At 38.8% G+C, this 22,057-nt stretch overlaps 1 protein-coding gene across 2 annotated transcripts in view; it reads left to right on the forward strand.

The window, feature by feature from the left end:
* Positions 1–22,057, forward strand: part of Pde8 (phosphodiesterase 8) — a 464,293-nt gene that overhangs the window by 425,194 nt on the left and 17,042 nt on the right. For both annotated transcript variants that reach the window (XM_090406572.1, XM_090406573.1), the window contains exon 19: positions 17,420–17,545. In XM_090406572.1, the coding sequence (XP_090262698.1) occupies positions 17,420–17,545 (126 nt within the window). The remainder of the gene's footprint in view (positions 1–17,419; positions 17,546–22,057) is intronic.

Genomic DNA, 22,057 nt, shown 5'->3' on the forward strand with positions numbered 1-22,057 from the left:
AGGGATGACCTCTGGTTCTCCCCTGATCTCCCACTATTCTCTGTAGAACTTCTCCACCATTGATCTTATAACAACCCCTTACCAACTTGTAGGTCTCTATCATATCTCCCCTTTTCCTTCTCTCCACCAGACTCTGCAAATTACATCTTCTCAATCTTTCCTCATACTCAACATTCCAGAGGTCAGAAACTACCTTAGTCAGTCGCCTTTGGACCCTTTCCAACATCTCTTCATCCTTCTGAAAACCCGATGACCAAATCTGGGCACAATAGTCCATGTGTGGCCTAATCAAAGCCTTATACAATGGAACAAGAACCTCCCTACTTCTACACGTCAGTGTCCTCCGCATCATTCCCAGAAGTCTTTGTGTTGTCTTCACAATTTTGGCAATGTGTCCGATAAATTTTAGATCCTTATCCACTATCACCCCCAGATCTCTTATTTCCTCTACCTCCAACAATATATTCTCACCAAGCATAAATTCTGCATCCCATCTTTGTTTTCCAAATTTTAAAACCTTACATTTCGCAACATTGAACTCGCATCTCCATTTGCTTGCCCAAGTCTTCCTGCAAGGCCGCAACATCTTCACTACTCTTTATGGTTCGTCGCAACTTTGCATCATCTGCAAACAACTGAATATCTCCATCCAAATCTTTGCCAATATCATTAATATACAAGTTAAATAGTAATGGCCCTAACACAGACCCCTAAGGCACTCCACTAGTGGCTTTCCTTTTCCTGGATACCTATCAGATAGCCAGTCTCCAATCCAATGCACTAATCTAATATCCAACCCCATCTGCTCTAGTTTGACTGTCAACTTATCATGAGGTACTCTATCAAAACCCTTTGCGAAATCCAAGTATATTACTGTGTATCCTTCTCCTCTGTCCAAAGAAGCAGTCACTTTATTGTAATAAGTAAGTAGATTAGTAAAACATGACCTCCCTTTAGCAAATCCATGCTGTCCATCAAAGATTATACCATTGTTGTCAACCCAACTCTGGATCCTAGTTCTCACAAGCTTCCCAAACAACTTAACCACAACATCTGACACAGAGATAGGCCTATAGTTTGATGCTTAAGTTCGATCACCTCCTTTATGAAGTGGCACAATCTTGCCCTCCTTCCACTCTTTAGGAACTTGACCAAGTGCAAGATTCGTATTAAAAAAATACGTCATGGCAGGTGTCAACTCTCTGGCACATTCCTTCAGAATACGCAGTGATATATTATCAAGTCCCACAGCCTTATTTACATCTAATTTACTCAACTCCCCAAACACCTCTTGCTCACTTACAGTCAGTCTCTCCTCCCCATCATCAAGTGCTCTCAATCTCTCCATGAAGTCACATTCACAAGATTGAAAGATCTTTATGAACTGCTCATTAAGTATCTCCACCACACATTCTGCAACAGCTGTCTTTATACCATTTCCTCCAATCAATGTCATCTTTCCATAATCATTGTTTCTTTTGCTGGCTACATATCGAAAGAACTTCCTAGGATTCTTTTTGGCTTCATTAGCTAACTGCTGTTCATACCTCTCTTTAGCTACTCTCACCAACCAAGTCACCCTCCTTGCCTGGTCTTTGTAGACCTCATGAAATTGGTTACTTCCACTTCTCTTATGCTGCCTCCACAATGCCCTTTTTCTCTGTATCGCATGCTTAATCTCTTTATTCATCCATCTCACACATACCTTATTTAACCTTCTCACCCTTGGAATACATTTAGACATTGCATCTACTAAATAGTCTTTAAAATCCCCCAAGCTGCATTGATCTCTTTTCCAGCTAACTCCTCATTCCATGCAACAACCGCCAGCTGTCTCCTGAGCTCTTCATAATCACCCCCTTTGTAGTTCCACATATACCCTTTTTTCACAGGGGTCCTTGCACTGTTGGCAATCACCTCATGGTCACTTTAACCAATTGGTGGATGATTTGACACCTCATTTATAATTACATGCTCTGATGAGATGACCAAATCCAATACCCTTAATCCTCGTGTGCCCTCTGTTACATACTGTCTCAGGTAGTTATCCCTCAAAAACTCAAGAAACTCATTTTCTTTACTTCCAGTTGCTATCTCTTCATTCCATCTATATTGCCATAATTAAAATCACCCATAATGATCACCCTTTTCTTATTTGCTTGGCTTATTTGACTATACATTTCACTATCACCACCATCCACATTACCAGGGTCTATAACAACATCCCACCAAGTATTTGATTCTATTCACCTCTATCTCACACCATACTGCCTCAAAACCACTCTCCCTATTTCCCTCTTGCATCTCTACCTTGGTTACTTTCTCTATCATCAATAGCACTCCCCCTCCCTTTTTACCCCTTCTATCCTCACGAAACATATCATACTCTTCCATCTCTATTCCTGTCAGGATGTCATCCTCATCTAACCATGTCTCACTTATTCCAACAGTCTTTGGGTGAACAGACGCAATTAGTGCAACCATTTCATCCGCCTTGTTTCTTATACTTCTAGTATTGGTAAAAAAACACGACAGCTCATTTGTAGATCTACAGCTAGTTCCACTGATACCACTCACTCGATGTGATCTCTCCATGCTGGACTGGGGCCTTTCCCTTTCTGCTTCTTCATTTTAGAACCCTTTTCAATTTCATCTGTTTCCTCTTGATCCCTGATTATCCCATTTCTTTCCTGCCTACACATGCTCTCACTTGGAGTATCCACCTTTCTCACGCTGTGTACCCCTGTCCACCCTGAGCCTCCCCGTTTCCCTGCTCCTCTTGCACAATTCTCTCATTTTCTGTACTCATACCACTTACTTCTCCATTCATTTCCACTTCTTCAATCTCTCCTGTCTTACTCTCCTGCTCTCCCACATCACTCCCCTCCCGATCTGATTCATTCTCTCTATTCACTTCTCTACCTTCCAGCAGCAGTCTTTCCAAGCGACTCACACCATAACCACTCAAATGCAGTCCATCGCTCCCATACAGCTCACTTTGTCCCTCAAACTCATTCCACACATTAACAAACTATACTCCCATCTCCTCACACATTTCAGCCAGAATATCATTCATAATCCTTGCTCTCCACCTCATTTCACCACAATCATACCTAGGCAACACATTGACTACCCTTCCTGTCACACTATTCTCTTTTATCTTTCCAAGCAGCCTCCTGACATTCATTCTGAAATGCTCTTTGTTCTCGCTCAGATCATTTGTACCAATTAATACAATTAACTCTTTTGCTCGCTCCCGCCTCATATCCAATGCCTCAATCACTCTACTCAGTTTAATGCCCGGAAAACATACCTTGTGCATTTTATCCTCTAGCACACCTTTAATAATGGAGTCGCCATACAATGCCACTCGCTCATCTTTCGTTAACTCTTTCATGCCATCATGATTTATTTTAATAGTTTTGACCTGAATTCTCTTAATTTCATTCTGCATCCATTTCATTTCTTGCCTCATCCAATCCAATTCACTTTCCGAATCTCGCGACACTTTCTCTCTATCATTAAATCTTTCTAACTCTCGACCCCCTCTTCTCAGTTTCCCTCTTATTCATCCTTCTTTGTTTCCGTACTTTCGATCCAACATACGTCCAACTTTCACTATCATTCTTCTCACTTTCACATTCATTTATCTTTCTTTGTTTCCGTACTTTCGGACTAACATGCGTCCAAATTTCGCTATCATTCTTCTCACTTTTACTGTCATTCATCTTTCTTTGTTTTAGTATTTTCGGTCCAACATGCGTCCAACTCTCGCCATCATTCATTCTTTTTTTGCTATCATTTATTCTTTCGATTTTTTTTCTTGCGATTTCTGCATCACGCCATTTTTACTTTCATTCGTTCTCTCAATTTCGTTTCTTTCCGCCTTACTTTCGTCCCTTTTAACATCCATTACGGTTGTCAAATCGCTCTTTTTCTTTTTTCCTGATTTTTTAACATTTTTTCGCCTGTCTTTCTCACCATCCTTCTCTTTCAAACATGCACTCACGACACAATCGGTTCTAACACTTTCTGTCATCAATTTCATATTTGCATTCATCAGTTCCTCGTTCAGGTCACACTTCGCACACACCCTTCTTCCATCCACACTAAACATCCACAAATCATTTATGTAATCGAAGGAATACATATAACAGACCTCACACTTAACGAAACGACTGAAATCTAAATTAAAATCATTGAATGACAATGTCGCCGCCTTTTTTTTTTTTTTTTTCCCTGCAGGTTATTAGGTCTAATAGTAACGATTTCGTAATTAAGATTATACAAGAAAAATCCCCCACACTAATAATACCGGTAGCACACAAAGTTTACAGCCGCTCTTACTGAAACAATTACACATATATAATTAATTATTCCTAGAATAACTTATCTGAATCAGGAGCTCTTGTTAGGTACATCCACAGTGCTTGGCTCACTAGCTGCTTCTTATGAGGATAGATTGTAGGTTGTGGAAGTTGGTTAGGCCAAAAAAGAGAGGATATTATAGAAACATTTAAGTTATTTAAGTTAAGGATTTTGTAGGATTGATACAGGTGAAGTGTTTCAGCATCAGGTGCGAATGCTGGTCTTTAAATTCACGCTTGCTCTTGTTATCATTCAGGGAGTAGAGGTGTGATTGATTATTCCGCTGATTAGTCGAATAATAATGAATTACTGACCATTTAAAACTATATATTTAGAAATGTATGTATATTTCTAAATATATTTTTAATCATACAAATATAACATTTATTTTACAAATGATATTCTATCTTTTTCAATCTAGCTACTTGAATACAAATTCTACCCTACGGTTCTTCTTTATGAACTGGTCAATAACATCGTCATAAAAAGTTGGTTGTAACTTAATTTTCCCAAGAAACACGCACACTTGTAAAGGCTGGGTGAAGCATACTGGCTAGAGCTACTTTAACTGCGTATGGCCTTGTGTTTAAGATTACGTGAAGGGAGTGGAAATGGCTACGTGCACGCATGAAATCTCAGTGCTGCAGCGAGGACCTGGAAGCTCTTACAACCGAGTATTATTATTATTTTGGGCGACTCCAGGTATTCCTTAGACTCATCGAGGGAGGCCCTAAACATCATATCCACACAACTATGCGACATTCTCACAGTATCTGTCATACCTTGCCATGAACTCGCTCACCATCATAGCACCCACAACAGACTCTGGCAGCTTATTACACTCATTTACCACTCTAAAAGTAAAGAACCCAGCTCTAACACCCTTGATAACCACACTCTTGCCCAGCTTCCATAGGTGTCCCCTAGTTCTCCCACCACCAGTTCTGATCTCAAAAATATCCTCTGAATTAATCCTATAGAATCCCTTTAGCAATTTGAATGTCTCAATCATATCTCCCCTTTTCTGCCTATCAACTAGTTTCTGCAACCCACAAATCTTCAACCTGTTCTCATATGGTTCATTCCACAGACCTGTTATCATCTTAGTCACTCGCCTCTGGATCCTCTCCACCTCCTTCCCATCAAGAAGGAACCGAGGTGACCAAATCTGGGAACAGTAGTCGAGATGAGGTCTTATCAAGGCTCGGTACAGAGGTACAGTAACTTGCTTGTCTCTGCTCGTCAAGGTATTTTTCAACAACCAAGTGAGTTGATGAGCTGATTTAGCTACTTTTGCAATGTGCCCCCTAAACTTCATTTCCCTATCCACGAACACTCCCAAGTCCCTGGCCTCATTGCAAGGTAGCGTTGACTAGACGAGCAAGCATCGGCCTTCGATACATAACACAAAGCTCAATTATTGCCGCTCAAGCTTAAGACGTATTCTGTCTACAAAAATAAAAGCCTAAATGGAATGCTTATAAATGCATGCATTTATTAACAAATAAATATTACTTCTTTCTCAGTTAATGAGCTTGCGCAGCAAGCATGGAGAATTTGCCCTCGTTCAGCACTTTGGCTAGAGAGGGCAGAACAAGAGATCATCCTTGGAAGTTGACTAAGAGCATAGTTGGTAGGGATGTGAGGACCAGATTTTTCACTTGGAAAGTGGTGATTGAATGGAATGGGTTGCCAGACACAGTTGTGGGTTTTGTCTGTTATGGGTTCAAGAGAGAGGTATGATAGATATGTGTGGAAATTTTGGGTCTCCAGTGATGTCTTCTGACTCCATGAAGGTGCTTATAAAATAATAATAATAATAATGTTGGATAAATGGACTTGCTTAAAGTATTGGGTTGAAGTTGATCTTAAAATTACTGTCTCCTCAATTTTAGACACATTAATGAAGCTATACTTAATAGATTAATGAAGCATTTAGATACTTGTTGCATTTCAGAGAATGTTTCCTTGCTTTTGCTAAATCTAAAAGTAGGCTTACTAATGATAACTTCTAAAAGTACATTCTTTTGTTTTCGCTGCCATCTAATTATATATGATTTGTTCCATCTAATTTTAGAGTCAACAACAGCATTGAAACATACTTTTAACCTCAACAAAGCTATATTAATTTACCTAAAGTCTTGGAGGAGTCATTTTAAGATAAATTCAACAAATGTAAAACTTATTTATCCATTGTTAGAGAGTGCCAAGTTAGAACATCACTTCTTTAGTCGTTTACAATTGGAAATGTTTCCAACACCGTCTTCACTATGTATCTTGACAAGTTGTTGTGTTCTGAAAATGTTAGTTTAAAATCCAGTGAAATATCAGCTAGTTAAATAAATATCTTATTTGTTTTTTATTTGGGGCACTTAAAAAATTAGCACTTCATACTTTGTACTTTGAAAATACTTGAAGTGAATGGAACTACTTTGTAATTAAGGATCCACTGATCTGTCAAAGCCATTTCAACCACATTGGTTGTCAGAGAACAGGAAAATACCTGGAATAATCAATAGTTTGTTTAGGATAGCAGAAGTGTATATGAGCAAAAATTAGCTAATCAGTCCAGAAAATCCTAGAAAGTTCTTTTTGTATGTGGCCAGAAGAAGGGAGAATGATGTTAGTTGGTGAAATCAGTAGACTGGTAACCACAGAGGATATAGTTGAGGAGGTATTCAGCGAGCAAGTCTTCAGGGTACTTCTTTCTCATAAGTGTGATAGTGAGAAATTTGAATGTGTAAAGGGTTTGGAAGAGGAGTGACTGAGTGAGAAGTGTATGAGAAATTAAGTAAATGTGATTTTCATAAGACAGTAGTTTATTATCTAGTTGCCATGTGATAGAACAACTCACAAAGTAGTGGAATGATCGGTAAACTTTTTCACTCTAGAAAGAGGATGATAAGAATGAGACTTCAAGGTATATGTCAGTCTGTATGTCTGGAGTTGTGGTCAAGGTGCTGGAGAGGTTTGTGAAGACTAATACACAGTTTGGTTGATAACAGTATTTTTTTGTAATAGTCGAAATGCATTTATTAAAGGGAGGTAGTGTTTTGGCAATCAGTTCATATTATAAAGTAATAGATACATTAGACAAGGAAGATGCATATACATTGGTATATTTAGATTTTGCAAATTGCCTTTGACAGATTGCTACATGACAGGTTAGTAACTAAATTGGAATAGATGAGTTAGATGAGCATTTAGCTGTCAGACATGTATCAGCATGTTGCATATCAGAAAGTAGCATTCCAGAAAAGGAAAGCCACTAGTGGTGTGGTAAAAGAGGTTTGTATTGTAGCCATTGGAGCCAACTGCCTGTCTCCAGTTTGTACTGGAGATAGGCAGTTATTTGCATATGATACAAAGTTGAGGAATAGAGCAAATGTGGTCGAAGATCTGAGTAGATGCATGAGTGGCATTGTGGGTGGAACTCCAGTTAGTAGGTAGCTCAAGAATGGGATGAAGAGCATTGAATTGGTGAATGGATCTTGGAGTAATAGTTGACAGGGACTAGAAGTTTATGGATCTTGTTGCTCAGATTGGGAGAACATACAACAAATTATGGCAGTGATAAGGAGAGCCTTGATATGTATAGGTAAAATTCTGCTCTATAAGGCCTTGATCATCAATATGCAGATCTAGTCACCTGGTTTGCAGGCATTAAGGATGTATTGTAGAGGATCAGAGAATATTGAATAAGGCACTGTCAGTTCTATAGAATGTTGAGTATGAAGAAAAATTGAGATAATGCCAATTGTAGAGCCTTGAAAATAGGAAGAAGATGGATAATATGATTGAGATATATGTTGGTAAGGAGTTCTTACTGGTTAAATGTGGAAGACAATGTTCATAAAATGGAGAGAGAGAGAGAGAGTGGTAGAACAGAAGACCATCCTTGGAAGCTGTATAAGGAGGGTGTGTGAGCAGAAGTAATAAGCGGGTTCTTTGCATTGAGAATAGTTGGTTAGTGGAGTGTATTGCCTGAGAGTATGTGAAGTTTGAATATGGTGAATTTTTTTATACAGTTTGAACTTTGTATGGGATATTGAAAACCTCCCACAGTGTCTTTTGACTCCATTAGAATCTAATGTTAATAATAATGATATCAATGTTACTTAGTCCACAAAAGTTATTGAAAGATAGTCAAGATTATGATTATTAAAGAAAGACATTAAAGCACTAATGATAGGCCAATATATGGAATGTTTTCAGATTATATCTTAGTAATACTACCAAGGCAGCGGGAAGGAGTGATGACAAGAGGCCATCCCTGGAAGTTATGAAAGGAAACTGTACACCAAACTTGCATCTTATTTAGAAGTTTCCGAGAATAAGAAAAGAACAGTAATAATTAATAGCAGATGTTTTATTATATAATTCAATGGTCCAGGGTCCTACAGCACAAAGTTTGAGAACATCTAAGTTTTTAGGACACAAATACTTAGTAAGTAGTTGGACCTAACTAATTAATAAATGGAACTGTTAGGTATTTATTTTGGCCTAGGGGGCACTGTGGAAAAAACTACTAAGACTCTGCCATGAGTTGAGAATGTTTGGGAATCTCTGAATTATAATCCTTCACTTTTATCATCAGTGTTAAATCACCGATTTTATTATTTATTATTATTATTATTATTATTCAGGCCTCCATGGAGTCAAAAGACTCATCAAGGGGAGGCCCCCCCCCTAAGAAACACAAAGTCTATCATACCACTCCTTAAACTCATTGACCGTTCTCGCTCTCACCACTCCATCAGGCAATGCATTCCATGGTTCAACCACCCTCCATGCAAAGAAACCACTCCTCACCCTCTTGTTCACAGTTTCCTTTCATAACTTCCAGGGATGGCCTCTTGTCATCACTCCTTCCCGCTGTTCAGCCAAGTGAAAGAGCTCCCCAGTGTCAACCCTGTAACCACCTCTCAACAGTTTAAAAGTCTCAATCATATCACTTCTCCTCTTCTATCTACCAAACTCTGCAGTCCACATTCCCTCAGCCGATCCTCATAACCAAAATTGTACAGTCCTGAAACCATCTTTGTCATCCGTCTTTGTACCCGTTCCACAGTTAATTTATCCCCTTCAAATCCTGGGGACCAAATCTGAGAACAATAGTCTGTTTGTGGTCTGATCAGAGACTTGTACAATGGAAGTTATTTGAAATAACCTTTTAAAATTTGAAATAATTAGAAATAAGTTTCTTATTATTGCTATTGTTATTCTTCTAAATATCAACTTAAATATTATTATGATTTAGGCATCCATGGAGTCACAAGACACATCATGGGAGTCCCACCCTGGAAGATGCAGTCCATCATACCACTCCTTGAACCTATTGACCGTTCGTGCTCTCACCACTTTATCAGGCAATGCATCCCACAGTTCAACCACTCTCCATGCAAAGAAACCCATCCTTACCCTGTTGCTTACAACTTCCTTTTGTAACTTACAGGGATGGCCCCATGTCCTCATTCCAGCAAATTAAAAAAACTACCCAATTTCAACCCTGTAACTACCTCTCAGCAGTTTAAAAGTCTCAATCATATCATCTCTAATTCTATATAACAAACTCTGCAGTTCACATTTCCTCAGCTTATCTGCCTCTGCACTCTTTCTATGGTTAATTTATCTCCTTCAAATCCTGGGGCCAAATTTGGGCACAGTAGTCCTGGTGTGGTCTGATTAGGGTTTTATATATCCTAAACTTCAAAGACTTGACATTCTGAATTAAACTGAAATCCTCATTCATTTGCCCATCTGTCCAGTGTATTCAAATCCTCTTTGCAGAGATACCACATTTGCCCTATTACTAATAACCCTTCCTGGCTTCACATCATCTGCAAACAACTGAATATACCCCTGCAATCCATTGACAGTGTCATCAATATAAAGGTTAAACAATATAGGTCCCAGTATTGAGCCCTGTGGGACCCCACTTGTAACCTTCTGCTTCCTTCATATTGTTCCCTCATACACAACTCTCTGATACTCATCAGATAAGCCAATCCTGAATACAGTTCACTAACCTTACATATAAACCCATGTGTTTCAACTTAAATATCAGTTTATCATGTGGTACCCTGTTAAATGCCTTTGTAAAATCCAAAAAAAATGGTAGAATATGCCTTTCCCTCATGAACCATACTTGTTACTTTATTATAAAAGGCAATCATATTATTTAAACAAGAGTACCCCTTAACAAATCTTTGCTGACTCTCACAGATATGATTACCATTGTCTGCTCTATGCTGTAAATTATCTCTCACTAATTTCTCCCAAATCTTAACTACTGATGAAATACAAAACTAGTCTATAGTTTGACACTTCCTGTCTGCTACCACTTTTTTTCCTTGGGCACCTTTCACACTGCCAAAGTTTCACTGAAAAGCCAGGTCAGCAGAGCTGTAAGTTCTTTAGCACATGCTCTCAAAACCTGTGGCTTTTATCCAACAATGTCATTCTTCCACAATCATTTCTCCTCCTACTGGCCACATAATGAAAGAATTCCCTAGGATTTTCTTTGGATCTCAGGGCCAATTTCTTCTCATATTCCAGTTTTGCCTTCCTTTCCATACTAGTCACTCTCCTGGTCTGAGTCTTGCATTCGTCATGCATTTGTTCTACACCCCTCTCCGTATATCTCTTCCATGATCTCTTTTTTATCAGCAGTTCTTGTGTGATGTTTGTCATCTATTTTACACCAAATTGTGCTTTCTTCTTCACTCACTTGGTATACAACTGGCTATTGCTGCTAGTAAATATTCCTTCACAAGTTCCCAAGGACTGATTATATATCTTCCAATTGCTTCATCCATGCAACCGCCTCAAGCTGATATCCAAGTCTATTATCATCACCTGTCTTATAATTCAACAGAAGTTCCTTTCTTTTTGATATTCGTGCATGTCTATTCATCTTCCAAGTCAAAACAACATGGTCACTCTCTCCAACTGGGGACAGAGTTTCCATCTCAGTTATTAGCTTTTCTGATGTATGACCAAACCCAAAACTCTTGAACCTTGTGCTCCTTCTACTATATGTTACCTATGATATTTATCCCTCAAGAATTCTTGAAATTCCATTCCATTACTACTACATACTACATACAGTTTCCTCTTTCCAATTTATACTGCTGTAGTTAAAATCTCCCATAACAATCATTCTTTTCACCTGCTAAGCTCAACTGCATAAACATCTCCGGCTCTCAATCCTTTATGCTTTCTTTCTGGCTTATAGCAAACACCCTACTAAATATCCTGTCCTGTCCACCTCTACTTTATACCATATATTTTCAAAACCATTAATGCCATTGCCCTCCAAATCCTCCACTCTGAGAGGACAGACGTCATCACTTATCATAAGCAGTACTTCACTACTACTGCATTTGCACTTTCTAACGCGTCGAAAAATGCTATACCCTGCTACTTCAATTCCTTTCAGTATATCATCTTCCGTCAACCATGTCTCAGAGATCCTAATAACATTTGGACTGGCTGATGCTATCAGTGCCACTAGTCATTTCCTTTATTCTGCATACCCCTGGGATTAGTATAAATTATTATTATTATGTGACACATTCAAAGGAGTCCAGAGACTCATTGAGGGAGGGGCTCCTACTCTACAGCTCTGTCTCCACCACTTAATCCACCACTTAATCCACCAACTATAACCAACTGCAACTATCATCATCTACATCAGTGCCATCTACTGCTCACCACCACTAGTAGTTTTGTCTGTAAATTGCAAGTTTACTCAAGGCCAATTTGTCTGTATGTGGGTTGAAAAACCTGAGTTTCTAGGTTTAATAATCAATGCATTGTCAGTGTTTCTATACCATTCATTATCTCCTCCAGACTCCATGATTCAGTATTACACAATGTATTCCCTCTTTCTCCCAAGTGCCTATTCGCATAAGAGGCCATTCCGGCTACCATCCACCCTTATAATTCTAGTTTCCTTGCGTTGACATACTGACTTGCTCAGAGAACAACATTATCTTCAGGTGTCTCCATCATTCAAATGCAAGCCATCTCTCACATACATTTCCTTTCTATCCTCAAATTCCCTCCAAGCATCCATGTAATCCAAGCCTCTCTTTTGACACATTCTGGCTATTATACTATTGATGATTGATACTCTTCTCTGCAGATGTACTTATACCTATTTATCATCAAACTCACTATTTTCCCTCTCTCAGTCTTCTTCTATACAACTTCAAGAATGAACCTCAGATATCTTGCCACCCAATTTACACTGCTTCTCAATTCATTTGTGCCCACCATCACAATCATTTCATCTACCCTTTCACCTTGCTCATAGTCACACTATTTATCTTTCCTCTAGGCAAACACACCTCTGTCATTCTCAGCCTGGTTGGCTGAATGGTTAGCATATCCTCTCTCTCTAGCCAAGAGGCTGTTGGTTCAAATCACACCAGGGGCAAGGATGTTTGTGATTATCCTACTACCCATTTGCCATATGTACTGCTGTAACCTGTGTTCTGGTGCAGTATGACCTTTGATGTCTTTGCGCCATAAAAATAAAAAACTAACTCCTCTGGCATTCTATCTTGTACAGCAGAGATCATCGAGTCTCCATACATCACACCCTTACCGATATGTTTCTTCCTTGCTCACCTGCATCCCTCTCTCTCTTTCTCTCTCTTCTGTAACACTTTGTTTCTTTGTTCCCCCTACTTATCTGTTATCCTGTCATCTCTATCTCCATCCCTAGTTCCAGCACTGTCTTGCCTTTTATCTCATTCCATTTTCTAAGACTGTTCCCCTATTCTCTCTCCATCTATCATTCCCATAACTCTCTCTCACTCCTCTGATTTGCTTTGCATTTGTTGTTTTCAGTCACCTAATTTCCTCTTTCATGCTTCTTAACCCATTCCTCATATGTTTCACGTTTTTCAGTTCATCTAACGCTCTCTCTCCCCCTACTCTTGCCCAACATTCATTCTCCCAATCAACACCATCTTACAAACCCACTACGCTTCCTACTTTTATTTTTTCATTCATATTCTGCTCATTAATCTTTAATTTATAATATAACTAAGTGGAAAAACTTCTTCCAACAACTATCTCTAATCTAGAGTATTTTAATAAAGTGTGACACCTTTTGGGTACTTGTATATGGAAATATGACTTCTGCATTACTTCAACCTTGGTATCACCTCTAGGTCTGGCTCCCACTGATGAGACCTCAATAAAGGTCGAAACTGGTCTGGGTAGTGACCCTTCCCATAATGCATAGCATTATACATGTGTGGAAGGATATGTGCTTTGCGTTATGGGATATTAAGGCAAGTGATGTGAAGTCATTAGCGTCTGTATGTGAGTTGCCCTGTCCTGAAAATACTTCAGGTACATACTTTGTTTGCTTACACTTGGATAAAGGATTAAACCAAAAATATACTGTCCGACCACAAATACGAGAACTTCAGTTGGTCATATTGGAGGCTTAATGGATTGTATACAGCACTCAGAAGGATTAAAACAGAATTTAATACTTCCTATATATTTCGTCTCAGTAAATGAGACATCTTCAGGGATTACAAAAAAACTAATGTAACATAAAAACAAATAACACACAATACTAAGCCCAACCACATGGGTGACACTAAAGTCCTATCTAGGTGGAGCGCCCTCTAAGGGCGGTTGTAGGTGGCCTGGAATGTAAAGTGGGACCTCTGGTGATAAGCATTTCCCAAATCTTAGGAAGCTTAATGAAACCATATTCGTTAAGATTCAATTGATTTCTGAGAGCTGCTGTTGATTCTAAGAATAGTCTCTCTTTTTTGAATTTGCTGTGGTGGAGCATAGTGGTTTTTTCCCATGAGATCCTGTGGGTTGTATCCAAGACATGGTCAGCCAGGCCTGACTGACCATAGTCATGTTTGCAGATGTATGACTTATATTCCTCCAGGTGGACAGTGACTGATCTGCCTGTCTGTCCAAAGTATGCCAGTTTACAGGAACAGGGTACTTTATAGACTCCAGGCACTGAAAGAGGAGGGAGCTGATCTTTTGTAGAGCGGATAAGGGTAGCAAGTTTGTGGTGGGGCTTAAATGCTGTGTGTAGGTTGTACTTTTTTAAATTCTTGGCTATTTTTTCGGATATGCCATGGACGTAGGGTATGGTGATAGCATTTCTAAACTTTTTCTGAAGAGAAGACCAAGGAAAGGGGGAGGACCTGATTATTTTTTTAATACTGTGATCGCTGTAGCCATTGGAGAGAAAAGTGTTGTGTATGTGGTCAAGCTCAGTTGTAAGGGCGGTTCCACTGGAACAAAGATTGTGGGTTCTCTTGGTAAGAGTTTTAATAATGCCATATTGTTGAGTGGGGTGGTGGTAGTGGGAGAGTTTGTGAATGTATCTACCTGTGTGCGTGGGTTTTCTATATATAGTGAAGGAAAGTGTAATTACACTTTAGTTATATGCCTTACTGTTGGGAAGGCGTGTAACTAATTGGGAAGGCATGTAATGTGTCTAGGAAGGGTAAACAGTTGTTTTTTTCCTTTTCCATTGTAAACTGGATTCTTGGATGTAGGCTGTTGAGCTGACTGAGGAAAGAGTCTAGTGTGTCTGGGCCATGAATAGAGAATACATCATCTACATATCTTAGCCAGATAGAAGGTTTGAGAGGGGCTGAATCTATGGCTAATTTTTCAAATTCTTCCATTTAAAAATTGGCAAGAGGGGGTGAGAGGAGGGAACCCATGGTGGTTCCCTCTATCTGCTTGTAGATTTTGTTCTTCCAAGAAAAATAACCAGAATTGATGGAAAAGAGATCTAAGATATCAAAAGAAAAAACGTTTTTTAAGAGTGTTAAAGTATCAATTAAAGGAATATTGGTAAACAATGAGGAGATGTCAAAGCTTATCAATATGTCTGTGTTATTTAAGGTTAAATTTTCTATGAGGTTTTTTTTAAAATGGATAGAGTTTTTTATATAGGATGTGGAAAGTCCAGTGAAGGGGGGGGGGCAGAGAGCTGGCCAGCTGTTTTGACAGCTTGTAGCAAGGTAGATGCCACTAACACACCTTGCTGCAAGCTGTCAAAACAGATGGCCAGCTCTCTGACCTCTCTGAGGTAGATCAGCCACTATCCGCCTGGAAGAACATAAGTCATATATCTGCAAACATGACTATGGTCAGTCAGGCCTGGCTGACCATGTCTTGGATACAACCCACAGGATCTCATGGGAAAAAACCACCATGCTCCACCACAGCAAATTCAAAAAAGAGAGACTATTCTTAGAATCAGCAGCAGCTCTCAGAAATCAACTGAATCTTAACAAATATGGTTGCATTAAGCTTCCTAAGGTTTGGGAAAAGCTTATCACCAGAGGTCCCACTTTACATTCCAGGCCACCTACAACTGCCCTTAGAGGGCGCTCCACCTAGACCCACGTGGTTGGGCTTAGTATTGTGTGTTATTTGTTTTTATGTTATATTAGTTTTTTTGTAATCCCTGAAGATGTCTCATTTACTGAGACGAAATATATTGGAAGTATTAAATTCTGTTTTAATCCTTCTGAATGCTGTATACAATCCATTAAGCCTCCAATATGATGTCCTCACAGCACTTAAGCCTCTACACATGGAACCTAAGTTGGCTTGGTGCCAAGAAGAGAATTCATGTTGAAGGGGAGAAAGAAATAAGGCGATATACGAACTGGTCACCAACATGTGAAATCACGTGCTTTATACCTGAAATTTTTCAACTGTTATACAAGCAAAATAGTTGCCACTTTATAAACTACAATATTCATAAAAGAGAAGTTAATTTTTCAACGTGTAATAATAAACAACTCATCCCACAATATGGACTGATTACCCTATTATCAGAATGGATTCTTCTTTTTCTGACATGTGCAGAAGTGTCGAAGGGTCTCACATCTGTGGGCATACAGTAATTTCTTGGCATCTTTAATTTATAATATAACCAAGTGAAAAAAAGCAATTTGGTCATAGTTGGTCATACCTTCCCCACTTTTATCATCATTTTTCATTGTGGTTGTCATAGGAGGATAGCAGAGTGGTTTCCTCTCATCTTCTCTACCACAGAGCTATTGCCAATAATATTGATTCAGCCATGCAAAATAGCTGCCCAGACATGAGCCCTTTGGTGATATTGCATATCTTCAGCCTCATTCCAGTACTGGAATGTGCTGCTTTCCATATCCAGAATGTCTCGCTTAGTCTGGCTCCTGCCCAAACGAGACCTTGATTGGCTTGGGTGGGCCCAAGCCAGTATTTCTCTCTGGGTTGTCAGATCACCCAAGCCCTCTCATCACATCAATGTGGAGATATCTTAAAGGGGGGAGGGTATTGCAGCAGCATGGGTTATCTTGATCACTTTCATGATATGTCGTCTAGATCTCAAATTTCTGCCAATCATCACTCCAAGATCTCTTTCCTTCTTCACTTCCTCTGGTATAGTTCCACCAATAGAGTATGCAACTTCCTATCATACTTATATTCAAAATCTTAAAGAGGTTTCAAAAGCTTATTTGTATTATTTATTTGTGTACTAAAATATTCTTCATGGCACACATTGACCAATTTGGCAGAAGCCTTTCATCTAAACTTACTCTGATGAGAGTGAATTCAAATGAAGCTTATTATATAAAGTAATTTACACAATAAGCACAAAATGATAAAAGAAAATGATGTCACTAAATTCCTAATTACAAAAAAAAAAAAATCATATATAAAGCAAAATGGAAGATGGTACAAGAGTTAAACAATAGAAAAGTGAATGTTTCTAGAATAGAATAAACTAAAACCTTGAAATTCCAGACTTAAAAAAAAACCTTAATCTATTAGTTTTTACTACCAGATATTTTTAGAAAGCTATAAAATATTAAATATAAAAGCAAAAATTAAGGATTTTATTATAACTTATTCCAAAATGTTTAAAATTATGAAATTCTTTATAATAGTTAGTGGGATCTCCTATATTGATAATGACTTCATGGAGGTCTGTTAATAGTAATGATAACTGATAGCTAATATTTAATTCAATTTCGTCTGCAGACAGATGAAGAAAAAACTAGAGGTCTACCTGTAGTGATGCCTGCCTTTGACCGAATCAAATGTAGTATCCCTAAGTCCCAAATAGGATTTATTGATTATTTTATCAATGATATGTTCGATGCTTGGGATGGTAAGTTAATATTTTTATACATATTTACACACACACTAAAAGACTTTGTATTTGAATTATTATTATGTGACAACTCCAGGGAGTCCAAAGACTCATTGAGGGAGGGCACCTACTCTACAGCTCTCTATCTCCACCACATCATCTACACCACTAGTATTTTCACAAACATCTATGTCCATGGCAGGATTCAAACCCGCAGCCTTTTGGCTGGAGAGCGGATGCACTAACCGCTCGACCAACCAAGCTGGGAAGCAACAGTTCTCCACTACCAATCTTTTAATTATTTTATTATTATTATTATTATTATTATTCATTCAGGCCTCCATGGAGTCACAAAACATCATTGTGGGAGTCTATCATACCACTCCTTAAATGCATTGACTGTTCTTGCTCTCACCACTCCATCAGGCAATGCATTCCATGGTTCAACCACCCTCCATGCAAAGCAACCACTCCTCACCCTCTTTCTCACCCCCTTTCATAACTTCCAGGGATGGCCCCTTGTCATGACTCCTTTCCACTGTTCAACCAAGCAAAAGAACTCCCCAGTGTCAACCCTGTAACCACCTCAACTTTTAAACTGTCTCAACAGTTTAAAAGTCTCAATCATATCACCTCTCCTTCTTCTATCCACCAAACTCTGCAGTCCACACTCCCTCAGCCGATCCTCATAACTAACATTGTACAGTCCTGAAACTATCTTTGTTATCCCTCTCTGTACCCTTTCCACATTTAATTTATCCCCTTCAAATCCTGGGGACTAGATCTGAGAACAATAGTCTAAGTGTGGTCTGATCAGAGTCTTATACAATGGAATGATAACCATTTTATCTCTGCAGGTCAGTGTCCTTCTCATTATTGCAGCAATCCTCTGCGTTACCTTCACTACCTTTGCAATATGTCCCCTAAATTTCAGGTTTCTATCAATCATCAAACCCAGATCTCTTGTCTCCCCTACTTCCTCCAGTATAACTCCTCCCATAGAGTATGCAGCATCCCATCGATGTTTCCCAAACCTCAAGACCTTACATTTTGCTGCATTAAACCGATATTCCCATTTATTTGCCCATCTATCTAGCTTATTCAAATCCTCTTGCAGGGTTACCACATCTGCACTATTACTAATAATCCTTCCCAGCTTCGCATCATCTGCAAACAACTGAATATCCCCTTGCAATCCACGGACAATGTTATTGATATAAAGGTTAAACAATATAGGTCCCAGTACTGAGCTCTGTGGAACCCACTTGTAACCTTTTGCCTCTTTGATATTGCTCCACCATACACAACTCTCTGATACCTATCGGACAGCCAATCCTGAATCCAGTTGACTAATCTGACATCCAGAACCATGTGCTGCAACGTCAATATCAGCTTATCATGTGGCACCCTGTCAAATGCCTTTGCTAAGTCTAGGAAAATGGCAGTATATGCTGAATTATTTTACATAGGTCCTTGGTCTCACCAGAAAAGCAGTTGTCATTAATCTAGGGGTGGATATATTACATATCTATCAATTTAAAAAAAAAAAAAAAAAGTTCTTATACTATTATGTCCTGTATTAAGAAACTCTGAAGAATGTTTTAAATTAAGAACAGTAAATGTAGCTGTTTAAATACAATAAATTATTAAACAATAAAAGAGTCATGTTCATATTTATAGTATGATAACACCTATCAGTCTGTGGAAGTAATCGTGGTGGAAGAAATAAAATATTTGCAACAAAGCAAACAAAGAAAAATTAGAATGAACAGATGAGATCAGTGGCAGAATCAGATTTAAAAATTGAGATATATATATATATATATATATATATATGTAGAAAGTTTTTTAACTTGGGTATATTATGTATTCAAGATACCAAGTAATTTTATATAAACTTGGTTTTTTTAATCCTATTTCCCAAGTGAGCAAATAGACAAGTAAGTCATGTTTGCGCCTGCATGTAGTGCAACTCGTGGTAAAGGTGGATTAAGATCTGATCACTTTCCTTAGTATTTTTCCCTTAATGTAAAGCACATTCCTTGCAGAGATGTATGATGCTATGCATTAAAAGCAATGGTTCACTACCATACCTTATTGAGGTGTTTTTAAGTAAAGACCTCTCTAAAAATTAGGCAATCCCCAGGCCACTCCCTACGAGCGACCGGAGGACCTTCCAACTCAGCGTTGTTCCACTCAGTGACAGGCCCACCCCGTCACCGAGAAGAACTTCTCAGCATTGGCTCTGCCCGGTGGCAGGCTCACCCCACTACCAAGCAGAGCCATAATCTCAGCGGTGGCCCCACTCAGAGCCAGGCAAAAACCTACCCCCAAGCAGAGCCTCTCGAATCAGAGCCAGAGCTGCACCAGTTTCGACCTTTATTGAGGTCTTGTCAGTGGGAGCCAGACCTTACAATGCTAGGTTGAAGTAATGCAGAGCTTATATGAATTTTACCTAAACAAGTTGTCACAAGGTGCTTTGACCTTATTAAATAAAATCTCAGGATGAGAGATAGATGCACAAAGTTTTTTAACTTTGTGCATCTATCTATCATAAAATTAATTTCTTCAGAGATAACTATCTCAGGCAGCATATAAAGAACAGCACGCGAGGTTCGAGAGTTTTAGATCTGATCATACTGTCTGAGAATGTAACTGTGAGTGGGGTTTCACACTTTCCTTCAGTTTGTGAGAGTGATCACCTGGGTTATGGCTAGCCATATGCACACTTATGTCTGTAAAGGATATATGTGGAATTATAAGGCTGGTGATTTTGACTAGCTTAGGAGACAGCTTGAAGCTAAAGCATGGAATGAGAAGTTGAGTGGTAAGGAAATAAATGCTACTTGTGAACTGACAAAGAAATAGGTAACAGCATCAGTGTGTGGATGTATTCTGAAGGCCAAACGGCTGAATAAGGTTGGTATAAAATGGATGCTTAATGAGGGGCTTAAGAATGAAATCTGGAAGAAGAAGGTACTTTGAAGGCAGTTCAAAATGAATCATGGTATAAATCAAGTATAAAGAACAAACCAGGAGAGTGACTCAGTTAGTAAGGAAAACAGAATGCAGTATGTGCAAAAATTGGCAAAACAGGCAAAGAAAAACCTTAGAGAGTTTTTTAGATATGTGGCAAGTAGAAGGAAGAATGATCATTGGAAGATGATGTTAATCATCTTATGAAAGAACAGCGATCAATTCATAAAAGTGTCTTCCTAATCAGGGTGGAATCATGAGGAACTTAAGTGTAGAGGACATAGTAGAAGATGGTTTAATTGTGAATGAGCAGGAGGTATTTGAGGAAATAAATAACCTTAATGTCAATAAGGCAATAGGATTTGATGACATTAAGGGAATGTTCCAGGGAATTGGCAGTAGCATTCCCATGCTTGTTTAATAAGAGTCTTACAACAGCACACATTCCAAGGGAGTGGAAAGAAGATAAAATTGTTCCATTGCATAAAGGTGGTGATAAGGTTGTGGCTTCAAATTATAGGCCAATATGTATATCTGGACTTATGGTGAAGGTACTAGAGAGAGAAATTTGTGAGAAGTAGAATACAGAATTGGGTTGAAAACAGTAGTATTCTTTGTGGTTATCATCATGGGTTTATTAAGGGGAGATCATGTTTTACTAACTTATTATGTACTATAACAAGGTGACAAATATCTTGAACAGGGGAAATGCATATACAGTGGTGTACTTGGATTTTACAAAAGGCTTGTAACTTCTGAGTTGTATCAGTGACTGGCTGTCAGATAGGTATCAGAAAGTTGTATATGGGGGTGCAGTATCTGTAAGAGGGTTACTATTGGTGTACCACAGGGGTCAGTTTTGGGAGCATTGTTGTTCCATTTGTATATTAATGATATTGGGATGGATTTAACTAGTGATATGCAGCTGTTTGCAGATGATGCAAAATTGGGAGAGCAATTGGGAGGGCAGATGTTATGGCTTTGCAGGAGGACTTGAATAGATTGTATGAATGGGCACATAAGTGGAACTGTCAGTTCAGTGTTGCAAAGCGTAGGGTTTTGAAATTTGATAAGCAGTGATGGGATGCAGAGTAGACACTTGGTGTGGAAACTTTAAAGGCGGTAGAGGAAATGAGATAGCTGGGAGTGGTGGTGGACAAGGACCTGAAATTCAGGGGCCACATTGCACAAGTTGTGAAGACATTGCATCACATTGGATAATGGATATGATGCAGAGGACCCTGACATGCAGAAATAAAGAGGTTATGATGCCATTGTATAGGGCCTTGATCAGGTCTCATATGAATTATTATGCACAGATTTGGTCTCCAGGTTTTCATAGTGACAAAGATATTTTGGAGATGGCTCAAGAGAAGATTCACAAAGGTTGTCAGTGGTCTTTGGAATTTGGAGTATAAGGACAGATTAAGAGCATATAAACTACAAAGCTTCCTGAATTGGAGTGAGGAGGAGGGAATATGATTGAGTCATATAAGCTAATTAGGGGTTGTTATCAGGTTGACATGGAGGAGATTTTTCATAGAATGAGGGGCG

Source organism: Typopeltis vanoorti, chromosome 16, assembly GCF_054136105.1.
Source record: "Typopeltis vanoorti isolate ZY-2024b chromosome 16, IOZ_Tvanoo_1.0, whole genome shotgun sequence".
NCBI lineage: Eukaryota > Metazoa > Arthropoda > Arachnida > Uropygi > Thelyphonidae > Typopeltis > Typopeltis vanoorti.